General features: G+C 33.8%; 1 protein-coding gene across 2 annotated transcripts in view; it reads left to right on the top strand.

Annotated features, from left to right (window-relative positions):
- Nucleotides 1–26,646, top strand: part of dachs (unconventional myosin-IXb-like dachs) — a 414,275-nt gene that overhangs the window by 367,029 nt on the left and 20,600 nt on the right. For both annotated transcript variants that reach the window (XM_069832004.1, XM_069832005.1), the window contains 6 exons: nt 11,580–11,751; nt 13,388–13,560; nt 16,088–16,247; nt 17,043–17,159; nt 20,696–20,931; nt 25,090–25,239. In XM_069832004.1, the coding sequence (XP_069688105.1) occupies nt 11,580–11,751; nt 13,388–13,560; nt 16,088–16,247; nt 17,043–17,159; nt 20,696–20,931; nt 25,090–25,239 (1,008 nt within the window). The remainder of the gene's footprint in view (nt 1–11,579; nt 11,752–13,387; nt 13,561–16,087; nt 16,248–17,042; nt 17,160–20,695; nt 20,932–25,089; nt 25,240–26,646) is intronic.

Raw genomic sequence — 26,646 nt, forward strand, 5'->3', positions numbered from 1 at the left:
GGTCTTTTTTTTTTTTTTTTTTCACTCAATATGTTTATTATGCTTTGTCCAATGAGGCAGTCCCGTCATTGGGAAAGCTGTTTATAAAATTATATACTGAATATTACTGATTTGTTATGAATATGATTTCGGTGATGAATAAGGCCGGCGATATTCAGGGATGTTGTGGCCCGAATTTTCTGGCATTTGTCTTACTGTTGAGGGAAAAATGTGAAAAAATCTCAACCAGGAAATTCAACCCTATCCTCTGCGTAAGAGATATATAGATATACAAAACTACATCCAAATGAAATTCTCAACACACAACTCAATTTCAGAAAACACACACACACACACTCTTTGACTCCAAATTACACTACACAAACACACCCCCACAGGAAACACAAACAAAAGGCGCCAAGACCAGCAACAACCAGTTCTGAAGATGGCCGATAACAGGTTGAAACATGTTAACGAGGTAATGTAAAATGTAACACGAGAAAGACACATAATACGTTTTCCAAAGTGATATAGTGTTAAAAGTTGTGTAATCAAGATGTATACAGGGTGTATCTAAATTGGTGTCAAATATTTCGGGGACGTGTTCTTAACATCAAAACAATTTAAAAAGTTAATAAGAACATGGGTCTGAAAACCATTCGTTAGGGAGTTATTAAAGGATTTGTCCCTTCATTGACCGCTGATTGTTTGATGGTTTTTTGTTTGTTTGTATTTTGTTGAGCAAAGAAATCAGAAGAAAATGTATTCTGTGAGTGAACAGAACGAAATGATTTGCATCATTTAATTGATGATATGCTTCTGGACGTCATCCAACGAATGTATTTTAATACGATGCTGCTCCAGCTCATTTCAGTCTGATAGTTCGTAATTTTTTTAATGATCGATTTCCCCAAAGATGTATTGGTCGAAGGGGATTCATTGCATGGCCTGCTCGATCGCCTGATTTGAATCCAATGGATTTCTTCGTCTGGGGACATTAAAGTCCTTGGTTTATGCGACTCCTGTACTTAATGTTGATATTCTGAAAGCGTATCCAAACTGGATTTACGAAACACTCCAGGAATTTTCAACAGAGCACGCCAGAGCATGTAACGCAGGTTTAGGGAACGCATCGAAGCAGGAGGAAGCCACTCCGAGCAATTTTTGTAACATTAAATTTTGTCTTGTAATTCTGAAATAAATTATTTTGAGACCAATGTTCATATGAACTTTTTGTAATGTTTTGGTGTTAGGAACACGTCCCCGAAATATTTGACACCAATTTAGATACACCCTGTATAGAAAATTGTTCAATTAACTTGTTAACATACATGAATTGTACCAAATCTTTCACATCCATTCCTGAACATCTACCACTCAATACCTTGTTGAGCATTACCCACTTAATAAACATTTAAGTCTACAGATTTCACTGAACTAAGTAGTGATACACATCTCTTTCATTTTCTTCAGAATCATTTCGATTCTGAAGTTTTCTCAGGTGCAGTTGGTTGTCGCATTTTTGCACATTTACATTGCAAGTATATTACATTTTTAGAAGTCGAGCATCAAAATGTAACATATGCGGCTGAGACTTAAACCCTGCTCATCATGTATCTTATGTATTGTCAGAAAGCGAGGGTAAGCCATTGGAATGGATAGGGAAAATTAAATTTATTTATTTTTATTGCTAGTAAGTTTGAAATGAATACAAATTAATAAATACAATGAAAGATAAACTAGCCCACTCCTGAATGAGTAAGACTCGTGCTCAGGAGGGGATTCCAATACAGACAAAAAAAAATTAAAATTGAGAGTGAATACAGATAAAATAGTGTTTAATATGCTTAAACCAAACTATAAATCCAATACAATTTTTTTTTTCATTTTTTTATTAATTTGGAGAGGATTCGTGGTTAAAATTATATTAGAATAAAATTTGTTTAATAGTCTGGGACCTTGACTCATGCTATGATAAAAAGTTGCATTGATTTTACATTTTGCTTCAGACAAACGCAGAGAATTCATATTTTTAGTTCTATATTATGTATATACCTTTCAAAGTTGTTAAAATTTCTATGAAACTATTTTAATAAAATAAAGTAATACATTTGTTTAATGTTAAAAATTTTGAAATGTTTAAACAACAATTCAGTTGGGTAATCTTTCTGCTTTTTTAAACAAATTTTAATACTTTTTTTCTGTTGTAAAATTAATAGATAAAGGCTGGATTTATAAGTTTCACCCTAACCTATAATACCATACATAAATATAGATTGAAATAATGCTAAATAAATTACACGTAAACAGTTAATTGACAAAATATTTCTTAGAATAACACAGTAACATAATGTTTTACGTAATTTATTACAAATATAATGAATATGATTATTCCATTTTAAATGATTATCAATAATTATACCTAAGTATTTAACCTCATTAACTTTATTAATAACTGAACAATTGCAATTTATATCGGAACAGTCAGAATTATGCATTTTAATTTGTAGTATAGATGAAATTGGTTTATTACCTTTATTATTTAAAGAAAATGGGATAGCTATTGTTTTATCTTTATTAATTACAAGTGAATTTAAATCGAACCATTTTTTTATTAATTATAAGCCGCAATTTGCATTATGATAAGCATCAGTCCAAGTTTTTCCACTAAAAAGTAAAACTGTATCATCAGCATACGAATATAAATCACCTTCATATTCTTTAAGGTCTATCATTAAAAGGTCATTAATATATATTAAAAATACAAATAAAAATATAATAATAATAATAATAATAATAATAATAATAATAATGGCTTCGTTTAACCTGGCAGAGTTAAGGCCGTAACGCCTTCTCTTACACTCAACCAGGATTAAAACTTGCTTACATAGTTCAACGTACAACTGGATCGGAATTAAGTAATTACATACTGATACAATTTAGGTACATAATGAGATCAAAAGACGTAGTTACATAAAAATTTACCTCATAAAATAAAAATAAAAATAGTGGAATACATATTAATGTTGTTAGAATCAAATACGAATCACAAAAAAAAAAAAAAAAAAACAGAAGCCCATAATTCAATAAAAAAAATGTACACAGTAAAAATAAAAATAAACACATTAGTATACATATTAGTATTAGATTACAATTAAGTAGCATTCACATAATTAAACCAGAAACCGACAATTGAATACAATGTACACAAAAATAGGTTAATAATAAAAAAACAACCAGTGGGATATAGCTATATTGGCGTTAAGTGATAAATAAACACGATTTAGATAATAAAAATAAGAAATAAAAAAAAATACAGTGGAACACATTCCATTAAATATTTGCAACGCGTTAGATCTGGCAACTCATCATAAGATATTTTTCTAATTTACATTTAAAAGAAATTAAAGTTCGGCAGCCCTTGACTTCAGGCGGCAGAGAATTCCAATGTCGAGAAGTAGCAACAGTGAAAGATGAAGAATAAAGAGATGATGTGTGGAGTGGTATTTCTAGCGTGTTATCATATTGTGACCGAGTATTTAAGTTATGATAGCGAGAAAGACTGTGGAATCGGACAGATAAGTAACAGGGAGGGACATATAACTATATCTATAAATTTCAATAGCCGAGGTTGTACGCAAGGACTCCGGCATGTGCTTCACATAAATGCATTCCATGAGTTGGCACATTTTCACTCCCTTGTGTTTATATTCAAGTAAAAACATTAAACACGCTTGTTTGTTTGTTTTCCAACTAATAGATGTATTCCTCTCCGAGATTCTCTGAAATCAATTAACACACTCTGTAGATCTGACTTTCTAACAGAAATGTTTTAAGCAGCGTTGTTCGGTGGCATGCATAAAGATTCAGTCAGAGCTCGTGATGTCAGAACTCTTTTGTGTTTGTTTCTACAACATGAAGGATCCAATTACAAAAGTAAACATGCCCATTGATCAGGGCCCGATCCTACTTCCTTTGCCAAGTGCGCTTTCTTCGACGATCTGGTCTGTATAAAACAATGCGGCAATCCTTGTCATTTTTTAGACGATTAAAGGCTCAATCACAATGAAAATTAAACATAACGTAAGCGTTAACTTAAGAATATAAACGTTGCAGTAAAATCAAGAAGTCATACCATCATTCACGATGGGAACATAAACATAATAGCAAACATACTTGGTAACCATGGAAACATAACAACGACGCCATTTCCTCATATTCTATCGTAAACTTCAGCGCTTCACGATTGTATTCTGTTTGCAAATCACGTAAGCATAAGCATGAAAGTTTGGAGTTTGCAAACTTTCATGTTAACGTCTTACGGTAATGTTTATGTCAATGCTTATGTGAATCATTGTGAATGATCCCATTTGGTAGCCTGGGCGCAAACTTCTGTGTTTATGTTACGGTTGTGTTTAATTTTCATTGTGAATGGACCTTAACTTAGAGAAGCCCTTGACATTAAGACGTTTTCAGCTACAAATTTAGCGCACTCTGGTTCGATTCCCGTCTAGGATTTGGAGACTTCATCTCACTTCCACTGGGACTTGCGTGTTTGTATTTTCATAAGCAATAACCTTGCGCAATGCTAACAACATGATTGAGGAGTTCTATTATTGTGAATATCTTCTCGTATGTTCGTAAAGAATCAGAACAAATACGTCACCGCCTTGGTTCAGTGGTTAGCAAGTCTTACTTTTATTTGAATTTTGAAAAGTGTGTTAGGGCGAGGTTTAGAGTCCAACTAGGCTGATTATCTTCTTGCATTTTGCGAGGTTTTCCGAAGGTGTAAGGCGAATGCCAGGTAATCTCATGGCAATAAAAACAAGCACGTTCAATAGAGAAAATTTCTATCTTTTAAAGGCAAATAATAATAATAATAATAATAATAATAATAATAATAATAATAATAATAAGTTACTAATAATAATAATAATACTTTCAAATGGCTTTTAAGCAACCCGCAGGTTCATTGCCGCCCTCACATAAGCCCGCCATCGGTCCCTATACTGAGCAAGATTAATACAGTCTCTATTATCATATCCCACCTCCCTCAAATCCGTTTTAATATTATCTTTCCATCTACATCTCGGCCTCCCCAAAGATCTTTTTCCATCCGGTCTCCCAACTAACACTTTATATGCATTTCTGGATTCGCCCATACGTGCTACATGCCCTGCCAATCTCAACCGTCTGGATTTAATGTTCCTAATTACGTCAGGTGAAGAATACAATGCGTGCAGTTCTGTGTTGTGTAACTTTCTCCATTCTCCTGTAACTTCATCGCTCTTAGCCCCAAATATTTTCCTAAGAACCTTATTCTCAAACACCCTTAACCTATGTTCCTCTCTCAAAGTGAGAGTCCAAGTTTCACAGCCATATAGAACAACCGGTAATATAACTGTTTTATAAATTCTAACTTTCAGATTTTTTGACAGCAGACTGGATGACAAAAGTTTCTCAACCGAATAATAACAAGCATTGCCCATATTTATTCTGTGTTTAATTTCCTCCCGAGTGTCATTTATATTTGTTACTGTTGCTCCAAGATATTTGAATTTTTCCACCTCTTCGAAGGATAAATTTCCAATTTATATATTTCCATTTCGTACAATATTCTCGTCACGAGACATAATCATATACTTCGTCTTTTCGGGATTTACTTCCAAAGCTATCTCTTTACTTGCTTTCAGTAAAATTCCCGTGTTTTCCCTAATCGTTTCTGGATTTTCTCCTAACATATTCACGTCATCAGCATAGACAAGCAGCTGATGTAACCCGTTCAATTCCAAACCCTCTCTGTTATCCTGGACTTTCCTAATGGCATACTCTAGAGCAAAGTTAAAAAGTAAAGGTGATAGTGCATCTCCTTGCTTTTAGCTTTTAGTTTAGTGAATTGGAAACTGACCTACACGAACTCTGCTGTACGTTTCACTGAGACACATTTTAATTAATCGAACTAGTTTCTTGGGAATACCAAATTCAATAAGAATATCATATAAAACTTCTCTCTTAACCGAGTCATATGCCTTTTTGAAATCTATGAATAACTGATGATTGTTACGAATCCTTCTAATAAGCCTCGGAATGGGAAACCGTGAATTTGATGAAGATTGTTGCATGGTAGTAGAAAGAAGGAAACAGGCAAAATTGAAATTCTTACAGGATCCAGTTGATGCGAATAGAGATAATTATGCCAATAAAAGATAGGAAGCAAATCGTACGCTTAGGAATAAAAAGAGAGATTACTTGAAGGAAAAACTGAATGAGGTAGAAACTATAGATAACTCAGGTAAGAATTTAAGGATAAAAATTCAATGATGGCGCATTCAGTTAACGAAATGTCATGTTTCATAGTATACTAGCAACAATAAGGTAAGTCTAGTTTAAACTTTTTCTCCTCAAGAAGTGTAGTAAAGTAATTATTTAATTGTAACGCCAAAAAGAAACGAGGACGGAGCAAGGCAAACAAGAGACAGCCACATCCAACCCAGAGTCACATGTTGTGCACACCTGCGTTGGCCCTATTGTGTGCTCCAGGCTGCCAGACGGCTGTATAACGACATACACGCCCCAGCTCTCCCTTTCCATTCAATGAATAATAACCCTTCTTCAAGGTCGACATTCCATCCCTCTGGCACAGTCAGTTCACCTGTCGTGCTGGTCTCTCCGCGCGAGAATGCGGAACGATCCGGCGCACCTGTAGCTTCGATAAGAGATTAGGGACGATGCAGGCTCCTAATTGCGCCTTGATACAGAACAATTTATTGCACGTGTCGGACTAGTAAGTGTACAAGGATACAGAACTATTACTTTCACGTGTAAGATTGATAACGTTTTGCGACGTTTTGTATTATTGCGATGTTTTGTCCAGTGATCTCAGCATTGATTCCGCTCAGAAACTACAGCGTGTTCATAACGCGTGCGTGCGCTTCATTTGTAATGTTCGATACTATGATCATATCTCACCTTCTTTCGAGAAGTTATCATGGCTTAGGTTACATGAGAGGAGAAATCTGCACCCACTTTCTCTCTTATATCGAATTATGCACACTTCATCCCCCTATTATTTATTCGCTCGTTTCCATACTCTCTCTCGCTATCATAATATTAATACTCGATCACAACGCGATAACACTCTAGAAATTCCACTTCACACATCATCTCTGTATTCCTCATCTTTCACTGTTGCTACCTCTCGTCACTGGAACTCTCTGCCGCCTGAAGTCAAGGACTGCCGAATTTTGAAATCGTTCAAATCCAAGTTAGAAAATTATCTTATGACGAGTTGCCAAATTAACTTACTATTATGACAAGTGTTGTATTGCATGTTTCCACGTATTCACTTTTTTTTACGTTCTAGTGATATTTAACTTATTTTATATTTTGTTTTCATATTTTCCGATAATGGTATATCAATAATGTGACAATTTGAGCTATATATAATCACAATTTTCCTTACTGTGTGTACTTAAAAATATTGTATTCATTGTATGCTTTGTAATTCACTATTTTATTACTACTACTTTATTAGCATTATTATTATTATTATTATTATTATTATTATTATTATTATTATTATCAATAATTGTCTTTTTTACACTTTGTATGTCTCATTTATTTTGACCTGCTGTTCACATTTTATTACGCTTTTTCCTTTCTTTCTGTATGTTATATATTATGTCTGATTTCTACTTACTTGTTGTTTACATTTTATTATTATTATCATATTCAGTTTTATGTGTAAAATTATAGTGCACTTTGTAAATTTGTAGTGTTTTTTGTAATGCAGTTTTACTCCAGGTTGAGTGTTAGAGAAGGCCATACGGCCTTAACTCTGCCAGGTTAAATAAATTATTATTATTATTATTATTATTATTATTATTATTATTATAATAACTGCTCAAGAATATAGAACAATTCATTTCATACATTCCTAAAGTACTGATTATTCAATCAATTTCAGACTATCGTACTGCTAAATGCATGATATTATACAGCAATTAATTGTGCGTGTCAGATTGGATCTGTATGACAACAGCTACAGAATAATTAATTACGTGTGTCACATTACTAATTGCACGATACACTACAGATCAATAAAATTACTTCACTTATTGGACATCTTAAAGCTTCATTGCTCATGTAAGATCTATGGAATAAAATAAATAAATGAATGATGAATGAATGAATGAATGAATGAATGAATGAATGAATGAATGAATGAACACGAATAGTTTAAAATATTAATTTGAAAAGTATAAATGGCGGTGAAGAAACCCTAAGGAATCTTTTATAACATCAATAATTATTTCTCGTAAGGAATTTACCGTAAAATCTAATTCTATTAAGATTTTATGTCCAAATTTTGTAACACCTCCTTTGGCTTCAAACATTAAACCGTATATTTTCCAGTTATGTAAAGGGATGTTAATATTTTGTGCTTAGGTAGGAGAGACAGTCTTCATAAATTTCTCTCTTCTCTTGGTCTACTTCGTCAGCTTGTATTATTTTTCTCTCAAATCTTATAGTTGGATCAAAAGCCTTCTGATGTTCTGTAGCAATTGCAACAGTGGCGTATACTGGTTAAAGGGTTTGGGCTACCGCTGACCCTATTATTACACAAAATATATCTAACAATTACTTTAATTTTAATTACTATGGTAAAACTAATAATACAAAATTATTACATTATGTTATATTATAAACTTTTTCTTTTGTAATTTCCTTGGGCTACCGCCGGTAGCCCCAGTAGCCCGCAAAATACGCCCCTGAATTGCAACAATATCAACCATTCTCTTGGAGCCGTTTGTTGATATGCAACGTACTTCTTGACATCTAATCTGCCTTGACGTGAAAACAGAATGATGTAATAAATAAAAAAAATTAATAAATTAATAAAATAAATAAATGTACTTTTTCAAACATTTGCTATTTCCGGCAGCGTGATGAAGATGTCAATGCTGAACGAACTCTGTGATGTCTTGAGTTTTTGCCTAACACATGTGCAAGTGTTTCAATCTCGCTATTAAGTAGATACGTGCTTAAATATCTTGATTGAGAATTTGTAACTCTTCCCAGTGTCTATAAGGAAATATCCTACCATATCCTAAACGAGTTACAACCAGTATTTTTCAAATTATATTATATTCATTAATATTTCACGGCCACTGAAGTTCTAAATATCATCATATTCCAGGCACGAAATTAGGCCATTGTTGGCCTGTTTCGGTTCCAGCTATACAGGATCCAATAGACGTTTCTGTGGACGTCCATGTCGTCGTCGTCCTTGAGGGTGGTATTTTAGCATTTCTTGGGGTGTCCGGCCAGCTTCCATACGAGAAATGTGTTCAAGCCATCTGTTTCTGTATTCTGTAATTTTTTCTTCTAATGGCTGCATGTTGAGTTCCTGCAGTATATCCTCGTTCCTCTTGTGGTCCAGAAGTGTGTATCCTGCAGTTCGTCGCAGATATTTCATTTCAGCTGCTCTTAATCTGCTGATATCTCTTTGCTTCAGAACCCAAATTTCGCTTCCATAGAGGAGAGTTGGTAGTGCAAGGGTTTTATATAGCTTTATTCTGGAATGTTTCTGTACTAAACTTGGTTTTAGGGTATGGTTTAGCAGTCCTAATATTTGTAAAAATTTGTTAATTTTTCTGCTTAAATCATTCTCTCCTTCGTATGATACATTACATCCTAAGTATGAAAAGGAATTCATCTGTTCTAAAATCACATTTTCAACAACAATTTTGCTTCGGATTGGATTTGTACCTTCAAATGCCATTATTTTGTTTTTTTTTTTTCTGGTGAAATCTTCATGCCATGTTCTTCTATGATTTTATTTAGTTTAAATATACCCATCTGTAAATTGTCTTCGGAGTTTGCAACTAATACTTGGTCGTCCGCGAAAAGAACTGTGTTTAGTCTTATGGAACTTGAAATTTGAATTCCTAATTTGTACTCCTCACACCAAAGGCGTATTATTTCATCCATGTATATAATTGAAAAGACTTGATGACAATAGGCAACCTTGTCGTACTCCTTGATTTATGGATCTATAGTTAGTTCTAAATGTCTCTAACCAAAATCTATACTAATAATAAATCTGTAGCCGAAATTGTTCTGGTAATTTTCGATTTTCCAAAAATAATTGGTCCTAACATATATAATTAACCACCCTGAAACCGAAAATTGCTTTTTTGACATTTTTGTTTGTATGGCTATCTGTCTGTCTGTCTGTCTGTCTGTCTGTCTGTCTGGATGTTTGTTACCTTTTCACGCGATAATGGCTGAACCGATTTATATAAAAATTATAATATAAATTAAGTTCGCTATAACTTAGATTTTAGGCTATATGACATTCAAAATACATTATTTAAAAGGGGGGGTTATAAGGGGGTCTGAATTAAATAAATCGAAATATCTCGCTTATTATTGATTTTTGTGAAAAATGTTACATAACAAAAGTTTCTTTAAAAATAATTTTCGATAAGTTTTATTCATTGAAAAATTTTGATAGGACTGATATTTAATGAGATAAATGAGTTTTAAAATTAAAATAACTGCCATCTAAGGCCGTGTAATGATTAAAAAACAAATGACTTCGTCTATAAGGGGCCTTGGACAGCAACAATCGAAAGCTATGAAAGATAGCCTACAGAGAATGTTTCTGTGTTTGTATGAAGTAATATCGGAAGCTAAATTAACCCATTTGTATAATTAATTATTATTTCACCATTGGAAAGTGTAGTTTCTCTAGATGGACATAAAGCTATAATGTTATTACAGTAACTTCTGATATAATATAATATAATATAATATAATATAATATAATATAATATAATATAATATAATATAATATAATATAATTTAAGTTATTTGAAGGGTTCACATCCATAGTGGGCCAAGCGCCATTTACTGAATACGTAGAAAACAAGGGTTAAAATTAAGTTATTACCATAATTCAATGGAAACCTATAACAAGTAAAATAAAATATACACATTAAATATAAATGATGTCAATCTTCATTAAGCTATGGTTGCATGTAATAACAATTAAGAAACATGTTAAAGGAATTGTCACTGCACCAAATGAGTGTCTCTGGACCAAAATGATCGCATTTTAATTATTTGGATGCAATTTAAATTAAGTAACATATTAAACGATTTATCCTTCTATCAAACACGAATGTTCCCTGTTTCAAATGTTCTATTTTAATTATGTAATTACTTTATATTTATTTCTAATGGGTGCAGCAGAGCGCACGGGTACGGCTAGTAGTAAATAAAATTAATACCCAGATATTTTGTAAAAATATTCTAGGTAAAATTATTCAGAAAAGAATGCTGTAATTACCTTTAGCCTATATCTACGTAAATTAGCTTAAGGAAAGGAAGAGTCATTTATTTATGCTGTTCTATAATGAACAAGATCATCATGCTTATGAATAAATTAACCCTTTCAAATGTGAATTATAATCAGGAGATGAAGAGTATCGACAATGAAATTCCTTCACTTTTTTGTATAGAATTAAAAGTGTGTATCACAAAGGCACAATCTCAGTTCGGTGAAGACTGAAGCAATGCTCTTGTCTTTGCAGACAAATGTAGGCCCCATCTTGTTATCGGTGAACCCGTATAGTGATGTGGGCAATCCATTAACACTGACCAGCACACGAGGGGTGGTACTGAGCCCCAAGCTGCTCAGGGTGGTGCAGGAAGCAGTGAGGCAGCAGTCAGAAACAGGGTACCCACAAGCCATCATACTCTCAGGTGAGTACAATGTACCAGTATTTTAACATTTACCTTTTTTAGAAATATAATAGTGATCAATTTAAACTAGTGGCTTGTGCAAACTAAGTCCATAAAAAGTTCAAATAAAAATTGTTCAGATTAATTGCTAGAACAAGTTGAACTGCCATGTGTGACTTGTAGTTCTTTTGGTTGCTTTTATATTAATACTTACAGTAGCGTGCAAATTAATCCGAACAACATAATTACTTATGCAAAAACACTCAAACGGGATAAAAAAAAGGATCTAAGACATACCTCAGTAATCTATGTGGCCTCCCTTGTTCCTAATAACAGCTCTGAGACGATTTGGCATGGATTCCACTAATTTCCCACAAATATTCTTCATTTCTTCATCGCGAAACCATACACCAATGAGGGCAGAAATCATCTTCTCCTTTGTAGAACAATCCATTTTTTGCATTCTTCTTTTGCAAATTGACCACAAGTTCTCGATGGGGTTGATGTCGGGTGAGTTGCCTGGCCAGGGGAATACCTGAATATTCTTCTTGTTGAAGAATTCTGTAGTTTTTCGAGACGTATGGCATGGTGCCAGATCTTGTTGGAACACACCTCTGCCATCCGGAAATGATTTTTGCAGCTGGGGTACGATTCTGGTTTCCAATAAGTGAATATATTTGTCAGAATTCATCATTCCCTTGATAGGTATTAATGCTCCAGGCCCTTCATGTGTAAAACAACCCCAAAACATTACTTTAGGGGGGTATTTGGGTGCTTGTTGGAGATGACCTGCTGTTACTTTTTCGGATCCTTTCCGTAGGTAAGAAACATGGTGGCCGTGGACCTCGAAATGAGACTCATCGGAAAAAAGTACATTCTTCCAGTCATTCACTGTCCAGTGTTGATGTAATTTTGCCCACATTAAGCGTTTTTTGCACATAACAGGGGTTAGCAGTTGCTTCTTAATGGGCTTACGAGCCCTTCGTCCAGCTTCCAAAAGCCTACGCCGCACTGTTGTGACGTGAATATTCGCCCCAGTGGTAGCCATTAACTCGCGGGTTAAGTCGACAGCAGTTAGTCTAGGATTTAATTTACTTTTCCTGACAATTAAACGATCATCTGCAGGTGAAGTCTTCCTTTTCTGGCCACAGTTTCCTTTTTTCTGGGGTGTGATGGATCCAGTCTCCCTGTATCGTTTTATGATGGAATTAACAGTAGCCAAACCGATGTGACATTCTGCAGCAATTTGCCTCTGTGTCATAGAAGAATGCTCTGCTAATGTTATAATTTTAGACCGTTTTCGTGGAGTTGTATCCATTTGTGAAGACGACAGAATGCACACAGGATTGCAGTATTAAGTCTTCAACACAACTGAAATGCTTATAAGTACAAAACGACAGGCAAAATGTCACATGTTATAAAAAAAATAATGACAGACCTTCAACAATGGAATTACACGTACTACAGATGTCAATTAAAGCGGTATGAGCAGCTGTGAGGCCAACAATGACAGAAAATGTAAAAATATGTCGTGTTCGGATTAATTTGCAAGCTACTGTATTCTGAGAGTCAGTCCTCTTACAGCCTTACTCACCCATTTATAAGGCCAAAGAGAAGAACTTGGGCAATTCATTTGTGTACTCTATGTTGTTTTCAGGGACTAGTGGATCAGGCAAGACTTACGCATCTATGCTTTTGTTACGTCAGCTGTTTGACGTGGCTGGTGGAGGACCAGAAACAGACGCCTTCAAGCATCTGGCTGCTGCGTTCACAGTACTTCGCTCCCTAGGATCTGCAAAGACAGCCTCTAATTCCGAATCTAGTCGTATAGTAAGTATCACAAGCTGCAAATTATAGTTTGCTTACTTTCCCTGCCAGGAGTAGGGTGACCAGACGTCCTCCTTTTTAGGCTTTGGCCGGGGTCCGTGCGGACTTTTTTTTAATCAAGAAATGTCCTCCTTTACGTAACTTGTACGCCTGATATTTCAAAGTTATCTGATTTGACGCCTTTCTAAAGTAATTTGCCTGTATGCAGCATCGACGGAATAATCTCTTTAATAATTGACTTCATATGTAGCTAACTGTAAATTGATTATTATTAAGTTTTATCATAATTTTTTGTAATAAAATAGTTTTAAATTCAAATTAAAATTATTTACAATTTACATTTGAAATGAATACATATGAATAGATACCTGAAATGAGCATATGCTCGTGCTCGGGTACAGTCCAGTAGTCTACATAAATTTTACGGGGATCAAATAATAATGCTGATGATTGAAATAATAATAATAATAATAATAATAATAATAATAATAATAATAATAATAATAATAGTGATAAAACAAAAATATTTACAATAATAAAATAAATACTAAGACGGATAAAATAACATATAAAACCACTAGCGAGAGTTAACACAACTTAAATAAGCATATAACAACCGGAAAAAATGACGAACTCGAAAATCAACAGAAAAGTTCGTTGTATCGCAGACGACAGAAACCGCTGTATTGACATTGTGTTGTACATTATTGGTAGTAGGGGGAGCCGAAAGTCTACGTAACTGCCGTTCTCTTCAAATCTTCTCGTAAAATCATGGGAAGTTAATGCTGCAAAAACAAAATGTCTACTAGTCAAACTGTTCATTATTATCAGGATAAATACAAATAATACTGAAATATATTAATCAAGTTTCAGTTATAGATCTCCCCTTTTGTGCAAGAGGTATCATATCAAAATATTTTATGAACGGCGGGGAAAATATAAATTTCAAGAACTCTCTAGTGACAAGAGATAGTGACAAGTACAATCAAGTGTATCTGTGGCGATGCTAACATACTTTTAAGTAGGGGTCTATGATATAAGCCTAAATCTGTACTGTAAATATTTTGTAATAAAATGTTGTTTTTTCTAATGGCAGGCGTTTGACAATAAAGTCATTTGACCTCTTGCACTCCAATATTTTTCAAAGATATTATCATGGTCAGCCACTGAAGCACAGATTTTGAGGTGTTCCGAATCCATTTCTTGGTTTGAGTTGCACAATGGGCAGTTAGGGGACTGATATATTCCAATTCTATGCAGGTGTTTGGCCAAACAATCATGGCCATTTTTAATAAATGGCGCTTGGCCCACTATGGCTCTGAACCTTTCAATTTAGACACTTCATTCTTTGTTCAAATTGCCTGTTTTTCAGAAACAACGTTTTCTCAAGCATTCAAAAGAATGTTATAAAATGTTTAACAATTAAAGCTAAATATATAATGACATCCTTTCTTCAGTTCTTTACCATAATCTTGATAAAAAATAAGACATGCGCATATTCGAAGGATTTTAACGTAATTGTTCTTATGTTAGTACATACTGTGCTTCTAATTACTCTGCCTTCACATTGAAGAAAATATGTGACATTCAAAGAGATTGTTTTCTTCATTTCAGGATAAACTCCATTTGATCTTGCGTATTTATTATGTCTTGTACATTTATGCTGGTGTACACGCACGTTAAATTTGCCCCACTACTTTTTCCTTTAAGTTAATATAAATTAATAATAAATAACTGGGTTGTTAAAATAAGTAGTACATACTTAAAATTCTTCGAAAAATATGTTTTCATCATGCTTATAGAATTACATGCTTCTTTGTTACGAAAAATGTGGCCAATTTAATGTTATATTACCGAATGTCGAAACTAAAAAACAGATATCAGTTATAAAGTATTAAGAAAATGCAATACTAAACCTATCTCCATTTTTACTATTTTCTATGGTTCTTTACATACAGAAATGCATATAAATATTGTTAGTAACAGAAATCAATTCAAATGTCGATCAAAATAAAAAAAAAAACTGACTTTTGCACCAGTTAACTAAACATGCTAATATACAGTGTGTTCAATTATAAGTTTTAAGCTGGTGAAGGGTTCGAGGATGCCATCAGTAGTGGCAGCAGGGCAACCTGCCGCTAGTCGGCAAACAGAAACACTAGGAATGTTCACTGGGACTCACTGTAGTTGACAAAAATGACTAAACACTTCCCTAAGACTGCAATCACTCAATAGAAATTAATTAGATTTGGCACTATTAAACACTTTTCGACAAGACGAGAAACTCTGAGAAAACAGTAAAATATTTAAATTTATTTTAATTTATTAGAACTTAAATTAAACCATATTGCAACATCTTTGTTTCGAAACTTTTCCATGATGTTCATCATGCTGCTGAGTTAATAAAATGGTCACAATCTAAAGAACATTTTCATTTTCGGAAACTGAGACTTATTGATAAATTACATTTCATATTTTGCACTATTCTTAAACCATAGATTGCAATTTAATTTTGTGTTTGTTTGTTGAGGGCCACTTCATTGAGGTGCAGGTGACAGATGGCGCTCTCTACAGAACCAAGATTCACTGCTATTTCCTGGACCAAACACGAGTCATCAGGCCACTTCCGAATGAAAAAAACTACCACATTTTCTACCAGATGTTAGCAGGCCTCACGCAAGAGGAGCGAGGTAAACTGAGTCAATACCAGTGTCTTAAACACTATCAAATATAAGAAATATTGTTCATTTTCGAGAGTGCCTAGAAATGCATTATTTATTCAAAGTAACTGTAGCATTTTCAATTAAAGATGGTGAACAAGAGTCTCTAGAAATGCATTATTTATTCAAAGTAACTACAGGTATAGTATTTTCAATTATAGATTGTAAGCAAGAGTATTTAGGAATGCATTATTTATTCAAAATAACTACAGTATTTTCAATTATATATTGTAAACAAGAATATCTAGGAATGCATTATTTATTCAAAGTATCGGTAACTATAGAATTTTCAAGAACAAGAATATGTAGAAATACATTACTTATTCAAAGTAATTGTAGCATTTTGAATTATAGATTGTGAACAAGAGTATCTAGAAATGCATTATTTATTCAAAGTATCGGTAACTATAGTATTTTCAAGAACAAGAATATGTAGAAATACATTATTTATTCAAAGTAATTGTAGCATTTTTAATTATAGATTGTGAAGAAGAGTATCTAGAAATGCATTATTTATTCAAAGTAACTATAGCATTTTCAAGAACAAGAGTATGTAGAAATACATTATTTATTCAAAGTAATTGCAGCATTTTCAATTATAGATTGTGAACAAGAGTATCTTGAAATGCAATATTTATTCAAAGTAACTACAGCATTTTCAATTACAGATGGTGAAGCATTTTTGTTCTTTAAATCGAGTGAAATTATACATAATTTGAATTTAAGAAGAGTTTAATTTTTAATTATGGTTATTTTTCATTGCAGCTAAGTTGAGTCTGGAAGGCTATTCTCCACACAATTTACGGTATTTACAGTGTGGTGATACCCGTCAAGATGAAGCAGAAGATGCAGCAAGGTTTCAAGCTTGGAAAGCATGTTTAGGTACGTTCATCGCAATGCAGTCTATTATGTAACACTTTTTCATATCATGAAGTAAACATGATAACAGTAGCTACTTTTACATAATTAGTACTAAAATATGAAAAATTCTCGAATGACATTTTTATATTTTCTGGCATTGGAAGATCATTTAATAATTTGATTGATACATAATACAATTATTTATTTTTAGACGATTCATTTAAATATATGAGGTTATTTCAAATTATTGTTAAGCAGTTCAGACATTTTAGAGTTTTTTTATTTTAGTAGGTTATTTTACGACACTTTATCAACATCTAAGGTTATTTAGCGTCTGAATGAGATGAAGGTGATAATGCTGATGAAATGAGTCCGGGGTCCAGCACCGAAAGTTACCCAGCATTTGCTCATATTGGGTTGAGGGAAAACCCCGGAAAAAACCTTAACCAGGTAACTTGCCCCGACCGGGACTCGAACCCGGGCCTCCTGGTTTCGCAGCCAGACGCGCTAACCGTTACTCTACAGCAGACATGTTAGATAATTTGTTTGACAGCTCTATTGTATTTTCTTGTATTAGTCTATCTGCAGTTTTTTTTTAATTTCATTTATATATTGTAGGCTATACGTTAATATGAGAATTAGTAACACAAGGAAACATTAAAAGAGTAATTCAAGATACAGTAGCGTGCAAATTAATCCGAACACGACATATTTTTACATTTTCTGTCATTGTTGGCCTCACAGCTGCTCATACCGCTTTAATTGACATCTGTAGTACGTGTAATTCCATTGTTGAAGGTCTGTCATTATTTTTTTTTATAACATGTGACATTTTGCCTGTCGTTTTGTACTTATAAGCATTTCAGTTGTGTTGAAGACTTACTGTAATACCGTATCCTGTGTACATTCTGTCGTCTTCACAAATGGATACAACTCCATGAAAACGGTCTAAAATTATAGCATTAGCAGAGCATTCTTCTATGACACAGAGGCAAATTGCTGCAGAGTGTCACATCGGTTTGGCTACTGTTAATTCCATCATAAAACAATACAGGGAGACTGGATCCATCACACAACAGAAAAAAGGAAACTGTGGCCGGAAAAGGAAGACTTCACATGCAGATGATCGTTTAATTGTCAGGAAAAGTAAATTAAATCCTAGACTAACTGCTGTCGACTTAACCCGCGAGTTAATGGCTACCACTGGGGCGAATATTCACGTCACAACAGTGCGGCGTAGGCTTTTGGAAGCTGGACGAAGGGCTCGTAAGCCCATTAAGAAGCAACTGCTAACCCCTGTTATGTGCAAAAAACGCTTAATGTGGGCAAAATTACATCAACACTGGACAGTGAATGACTGGAAGAATGTACTTTTTTCCGATGAGTCTCATTTCGAGGTCCACGGCCACCGTGTTTCTTACGTACGGAAAGGATCCGAAAAAGTAACAGCAGGTCATCTCCAACAAGCACCCAAATACACCCCTAAAGTAATGTTTTGGGGTTGTTTTACACATGAAGGACCTGGAGCATTAATACCTATCAAGGGAATGATGAATTCTGACAAATATATTCACTTATTGGAAACCAGAATCGTACCCCAGCTGCAAAAATCATTTCCGGATGGCAGAGGTGTGTTCCAACAAGACCTGGCACCATGCCATACGTCTCGAAAAACTACAGAATTCTTCAACAAGAAGAATATTCAGGTATTCCCCTGGCCAGGCAACTCACCCGACATCAATCCCATTGAGAACTTGTGGTCAATTTGCAAAAGAAGAATGCAAAAAATGGATTGTTCTACAAAGGAGAAGATGATTTCTGCCCTCATTGGTGTATGGTTTCGCGATGAAGAAATGAATAATATTTGTGGGAAATTAGTGGAATCCATGCCAAATCGTCTCAGAGCTGTTATTAGGAACAAGGGAGGCCACATAGATTACTGAGGTATGTCTTAGATCCTTTTTTATCCCGTTTGAGTGTTTTTGCATAAGTAATTACGTTGTTCGGATTAATTTGCACGCTACTGTACTAGGCGATGGTCTGACTCTAGTCCCGTGGCGTGTAGGCAAATCCTTAATTTGAGATTCCACATGTGTGGATACACTGGCCCCTTCAACCTCTAAGACACCAGGATCTGCAGCAGAAAGTGCCGCTGTCAGTCAACACCATAAAACATCTTGCAGATAATTATATTTCTGTCCCTTTTGTGGTTGAAACGTTTGGATCATGGTGTAGTGAAGCCAAAGCTCTCATCTTCACCATAGACAGAAGTTTAGTGCAGCTTTCTGGGGACCCTCGAAGCAGTCAATATCTACGTCAGCACATTGGTATCGCCATTCAGCTCGGTAATGCTACAAGTATTCTTGCATCCTTCCCCGAGTCCTCTTATTTAGATGAGATTTTCTTCCTTTAATTATTCAATTTATTTGTATTTTATTATAGTAGGCCTATACATATCAATGTGAATACAATTTCACTAGAATAATAAATTTGGTACTTATTTTGTATAAAAACTAATTTTATACTTTTTTACATAGACTCGTAAATTTAACAGATACTAGGCTATTTATATACTGTTTTCGCTGTAAGAAAAATCCTAATGTAAACACAAGCATATCTGTGATTGGCTCACAGTCGAAACACTCACACGACGCAGGAAAATATAGTTCGTATTTGGAAACCATAATCTTGTATTATTTGAAAGTAAAACAATTTAATTCTAGTTAAATACGATGAAACATATAACTTCACTCATATGTAAAACGATATTTAAAAGAAAAGCTACTTTTATATTTTGTTATGCACTATGAACGCGGATGAATACCAACAGTAATACCGAGGTAGTCTGTTCTTGTAACAAGCTGGCGTCACTTGAGCTTCTAGTTGTTCACGTAAGCATGTGGTACTGTAGTATGGCTTCTGCACCCTCACCTGTCCATTGTGAAGACATAAGACTTAAAAATAATTTAATTGCAGTAATTATAAAGTAAATGTTTCCTAAGCAAATGAATGCATAGTAGTGAGGTTAGGCCTACTTGACAAGTAACGGGAAATGTTTAACATGAAACAGAATGTACAACAGTAGGCGGAAACACGTAATGAGAATCTATGGCGCCAAACAGCGGCCAATGAAGCCTCACTTCAGTCACGTGCTAGTGTTTACATTAGGATTTTTCTTACAGCGAAAGATTATAGTATAAATATATGCACAACTGACAATCTACAAGATTCTATGCATTTATGCACTTCAAATTCATATTAGAAACAAATTAATCACCTTAGAGAAAAATCTCTTCCCTTATATTCTGCATTATAATATGGCATATATTCTGCATTATAATATGGCATATAGAAAGAATGAACGTTGTAATAAAAAACAGCATATTACCGTGAAAGTGACCGAAATTTTCATTGTATTTTGGATATAACAATATGTTAACCATATGGTTCATATTATTTTGAGATGTTCTCAACATTCAACCCCAAAAGAGTGAAGCTGTGTTAATATTAACCAAGCCACATGCTACATATTAGATATGCCCTGTTCCCGTGTGCAGGTGTACTGGGTATCCCATTCCTGGATGTAGTGCGAGTATTAGCGGCTGTCCTTCTGCTTGGAAACGTCCAGTTCGTGGATGGACAGGGTCTCGAGGTGGATGTGAAGGGTGACGCAGAACTGAAAGCAGTGGCAAGTTTGCTTGGAGTGTCTGGAGTTGCTTTGTTCCGTGGTCTCACCTCACGGACTCACAATGCTCGAGGCCAACTTGTCAAATCAGTCTGTGATGCCAACATGGTGAGTCACATGAAAGTTACAGAAACCTAAAATAGTACATTATGCAACGAGCCTATAATGATAGTAATTAAGAAGCGAGCATGGATATTTATGAAACGAGCGCAAGCGAGTTTCATAATTTTCATACGAGCTTCTTAATTACCATTATAGGCGAGTTTCATACGACTTTTTATGCTCGACCATATTTCTAACTTGAAATTACAGTATTCAGATGTATACATTTTATTTGTATCTGGCAAGATCGGAAGTGACCTTGTTCTAGGTCGTGAATTGTGAGATGTGCGCAGACGCGAAAGTATTGATTTTTTCCGAGGAACAATAATGTCATTGACCTTGTGTAATCTGTTAAACTTGGTATAACTTTGATTATTGAATTCGACATAGAAAAACGAGATGACAAATTGAATTTATTTGAATATTATTTACAATTAACGCTAATAATTATAGTAACAGAACATAACATTCTGCGACAGTATTGGATTTCCAGCCTCCATGACTTTTCGCTAATTCTCTTTCGATTGCATATCCGAGAATAATCGATACTTGTGGCTTTATAACGGTACAAAGCTGACTCGTTATTGGCTGAACACCTGTAAGCTGAGTTGTCATTGGCTGAAAACACCTGAACTTTAATGAGTAGGTGTACTTTAATGAGGTGCATTAAAGGACTGCTACCAGGTGTATAATTACTACATTTCGGCATGGTCGAGCATAAATATCTATAATAAACATACTTTTAGTTAGTCCAATTATACAGACCCTATTACATTAGAAAGCAGATGGCATGGAGACAAAATATACTTTCGTCATTTTATGTTTTTTATGTTACAATAGAAGAAAAGTGAGAGAAAACAAAACTCTTGACTGACTTCATATGCTTCGGTGGTACATTCCTGCTTTGAGAATGGTTAGTTTCCAAATCTTGCTATTTTGCTCAACACCGATTTTGACCCAATATTTATTTGTCAGAAACCAGTGTACAAGGCCTGGATATGACATCGTCAGGTTCAATAGTATGCACACGCACACATACACTCACACATGCACAAACAAACTTAGCACAAATAAATATAGACAAATAGACAAATAATTATAAGCAAATAAACATACATAGTCAAATAAACAATCACTGAGAAATAAACAAAACAAACACTGTGAATTAACAGAGTATGCTATAGGTTAACACATTTATATAAGGACAAAAGGTATAATTAAAATACAAAGAGACAAATTAAAATATAAAGAAAGGGTTACATTTCTAAAATACAATATTTACATCACACTCCATGAATTCACTTGCTGAATAGAAAGGTCTGTTCAGCAACCATCTATGTATGCAGGACTTAAACCTATTTATTGGTAACTTTCTCGCCTCCAATCATAGCTTATTAAATATATTTATGCCATAATAAACATATTTCTTATATTCTGAATCCAATGCTAACATTATTTTTTGCCAATTCCTGCTATTTGTCACTGAAAAATTATAAATGATTGATAACATGGCAAACTTACTAGTGTTAATTATATAAGCACGTGTGGCTTACAGCTGTTTCGGTGTATATTGTACATCATTGTCTTCCTCGTATGTAATTGTGAAAACTTTGTAACTAATTCAACAGTTCATAGCATAAATACACGTCAAAAAATGACTTTCATACTCCATCGGCAAGTCTATCGTGCTATCAAAAAGGAGTGCGTTATATGGCAGTAAAAATTTTTAATAGCCTCCCTATCGATATAAAAAATGAAACTCAAAACATAAAATTATTTAGGGCCAAATTAAAGAAGTACTTAATTTCTCACGCCTTCTATTCTGTAGGTGAATTCATGACATTCAATAACACTTCATGAAACTGATACTAAAACTTTGTGTTGTACTAGTACTATATTGTAAATCTCGTCTGTATATATTTCATCTAGACTGTGACTATAAATTAAGATTTTATAATAGTATTAAGTTTTTTGACTTGTTCCATATTCTAGCTGTAAGCATGTATGAATACCATGGAATGTTAATAAATACAATACAATACAATACCATCATCAGAACCTACTAGATCTTGGCGTCATCTTGATATCACTGCCTGTTGTAGGGATGTGTTTGAGTGTTGAAAAGTGGAGTCAAATAGTCAGTGTGTTCTGAAATTGATCTGTGTGTTGAGAATTTGATTAGGGTGTGTTTTAGTGTGTCTGTATATTTCATATTGTTGTAGTGTGTTGAGTTTTTTGGTTTTTGGGTTGTATGTGTAGGATCTCCATGTCTGTATTTATGTTATTGTATGTATGGTTAGCATTAGTTATGTGTTCGGCATATGTAGATGTATTGTGTCCTCTGGTTATTGCTTTAATGTGTTCTTTGTCGCGTGTTTGGAATGATCTGCCTGTCTGTCCAATGTAGAACTACATACATACAATAACATAAATACAGACATGGAAATCCTACACATACAACCCAAAAACCAAAAACTCAACATACTAGAACAATATGAAATATACAGACACACTAAAACACACCCTAATCAAATTCTCAACACACAGATCAATTTCAGAACACACTCACTATTTGACTTCACTTTTCAACACGCAAACACACTCCTACAACAGGCAGCGATATCAAGATGACGCCAGGATCTAGTAGGTTGTGATGATGGTATACAGTACACATCGAAAGAGCTGTAAACTACATGTGCTTATATAATTAACACTAGTAAGTTTGCCATTTTATCAATCATTTATATTTAAGTGTTAAAAGTAGTGTACGCAAGATTCAAGATGAAAAATTATATTTAAAATTACGATTTCTTTTCCAAAGCCTTCTATTTCTTATTTTTCATGCCAAAACCTATTATCTTATATTTCAATTTAGAAATTGTTGGTGAACTATTAACTATTACAATACATTTAGTACATATAATAGTATGAAATACCTGTAAGTTAAGAATAAGTATTTTTTAAATTGGTTCGTATATTTCAAAGCCAGCAATTTTTCTCCTTCCTGTAAAAATAAAAGAAATAATAGGTTTTGAAAACAATATTCGGTTATATTGATAGTCTATATTACTTGATATCTGTGGTGTACGATTTTATGATGCACAATTTTAGAGTAGGTAGGTCAATATTTCCTAATTACAGATTTAAATGGAATAAATTGTTGGGAACCACATTTTACATGTGAACATACTTGTTTTTATGTATGCAACTATACTTTTAATTAAGAATTCTTCTAATAAAAACTTTCTCAATCATTTTAGTTGCATTAATGCAAAATTCATTTATAAATTTACTCATTACGTAAACTCTATAATTCAGATAAAGGTATGTTGGTCTTTCCACGAAAGACAGACATCTTGGCATGTTGCCAGTTGAGGTCGATGGCATGGAATGTGTGACAAGTGACTGCTAAATTACACACCCGTATTGGCAATAATTAAATACTTACACACAAAACATGTTTGATATTTCTTACTGGAACTAACTAGTAATTATATTCTTCATAATTCTGCTACTCTACGCCTTCGAGGCTTATAAAGTTCAGCCTTGAAATATCACCTTGAATGAAGTTGAAAATTCTTTACACTTGACAGAATAATTCTCGTTCAGAGAAACCTCTAATTTGATGAAGAATTAAGAAACACAGCCTCTTCTTGCTAATAAAAATAACATACTAAGATGATTTAGAGACGCAAATGGATTAATAATATAAGTAAAATCATTATGCATTTGTTTGTTTAAGTATTTTATATGGCATAGGCACTATAAATTTTATATGTATATTATTTTAATAATTTAAGTGCAACAAAGTCTGGTTTGAATTAAATTTATAGGAATGAACGTAAATTATGACGAATTAGAAAACTTAAAAGGAAGAAAATGGTTCTGTGACCTTCCAGGAACTCTTATGTAATGATAGAATGCATGAAAACATTAAAGTGACATTTGACTGAGTAACAAATATTATATTGTGTTTATATTAATTGACAATCTGAATATTTCCATCATGCTTTCTAAGTTAAAAATAACTATTTTTATTTTAAAATATGTTATTCTGTCTGATAATAATACGAACTTACTTTCTTCCTTTGTTGGGTTACAGTATAATATTTGCAAGAAATTTGTAGAACAATCTTAAAAAAGTTTCCATTTGTATTGTTTCAGTCAAATATGACACGTGATTCTCTAGCTAAAGCCCTCTACTGTCGAACCGTGGCCACAATTGTCCGCAGGGCAAATAGTCTCAAACGCTTAGGATCTACACTTGGGACACTCAGTTCTGATTCCAATGAATCAGTTCACAACCAAGCAGAGGTAAGAGTGAAAAGATCATCTTCGAAAAATCTTTAATTTCAATAAAAATTCTTACTGTAAGTACCGGACATTTTGTAATTTATGAACTAAGGTTGCCAGATTGTACGTTTTTTCCATATTCTTACTTTTTTTTTACCTCAAATTACGTCTTTCGTAATTTTAGGGTTACATTTATGTTTTTTCTTCGCAATATAATTGTTTTCAACATGGAGTCTATTAGACTTATATGCACAGATTTTTTTTTATAATGATATGAAGTTTAGTGATCAGATGTAAGAAATAAGACGTGTTCTGTTCACTTGAGAGATGTAGAGTTAAGAATGGTAATGAAGAAGATGGAGAAACATCAGTGTTCTATCATGATATTCTAAGAGACTTTTTGGGCGAGCCTAGCTCCAATTTCATCTATTTTTTTTTTTCTATTCGAACTTGATATCACTGTTTTGTCCTCGTGTCTGAAATAGACCCAGTTCAGAATATGTATTATATGTCTTTCTTGTGTTAAATATTACTGTACCTGGTTAATATGTTTCGGTCTATTATTGACCTTCTTCAGAACTGGTTGTTGCTGGTCTTGGCGCGTTTTTGTTTTCTGTGGGGTGTGTTTGTGTAGTGTAATGTGGAGTCAAAGAGTGTGTGTGTTCTGAAATTGAGTTGTGTGTTGAGAATTTCATTTGGATGTGTTTTTGTGTGTCTGTATATTTCGTATTGTTCTAATGTGTTTAGTTTCTGGCTTTTTGGTTGGATGTGTAGAATTTCCATGTCTGTGTGGATGTCTCTGTAGGTGTGGTTAGCATTTGTGATGGGTTCTGCATATGTGGAAGTGTTTTGTAATTTTGTTATGGCTGTGATGTGTTTTTTGTAACGTGTTTGAAATTATCTACCTGTCTGTCCTATGTAGAAGTTATTGCAGGTGTTACATTTGAGTTTGTATACGCCTTTGTGGTCGTATTTGTTTGTTTGTGTGTTGAGATGTTTTTGTTGAGTATTATTTGTTCTGTATGCTATGTTATAATTTAATTTCTTGGATGAGGTTGCAATCTTGTGTGTGTTTTTGTTTTCGTATGTTAGTGTGATGTATTTTTTGTGTTCTCGTGTTTGTGTTGTATTCTTATGTTTTTCGCGATTATGTTTTGTCTTTGGTATTATGTTCTAGAGATCACAATAACAAAAGACGACAACAGTGTATAGTTGTGTTAAAAGTTGTGTAATCAAGATGTATAGACCCAGTATTTATTGAGTCTTATTACCCAAAGTTATGCCGCATTTTTCCCAGGTGGAGGAAGGAACTTCGTTATGCAACCTATGTATCAGCTTTTGCATAACTTAAAACAAACTGGTATTATATTCCAATCAACCAAAACATCCTCTTTCTCAGAGTAGGAAGAATGAATAAAAGACCTAAAA

The sequence above is a fragment of the Periplaneta americana genome, chromosome 7 (genome assembly GCF_040183065.1).
Source record: "Periplaneta americana isolate PAMFEO1 chromosome 7, P.americana_PAMFEO1_priV1, whole genome shotgun sequence".
In the NCBI taxonomy this organism is placed as follows: Eukaryota; Metazoa; Arthropoda; class Insecta; order Blattodea; family Blattidae; genus Periplaneta; species Periplaneta americana.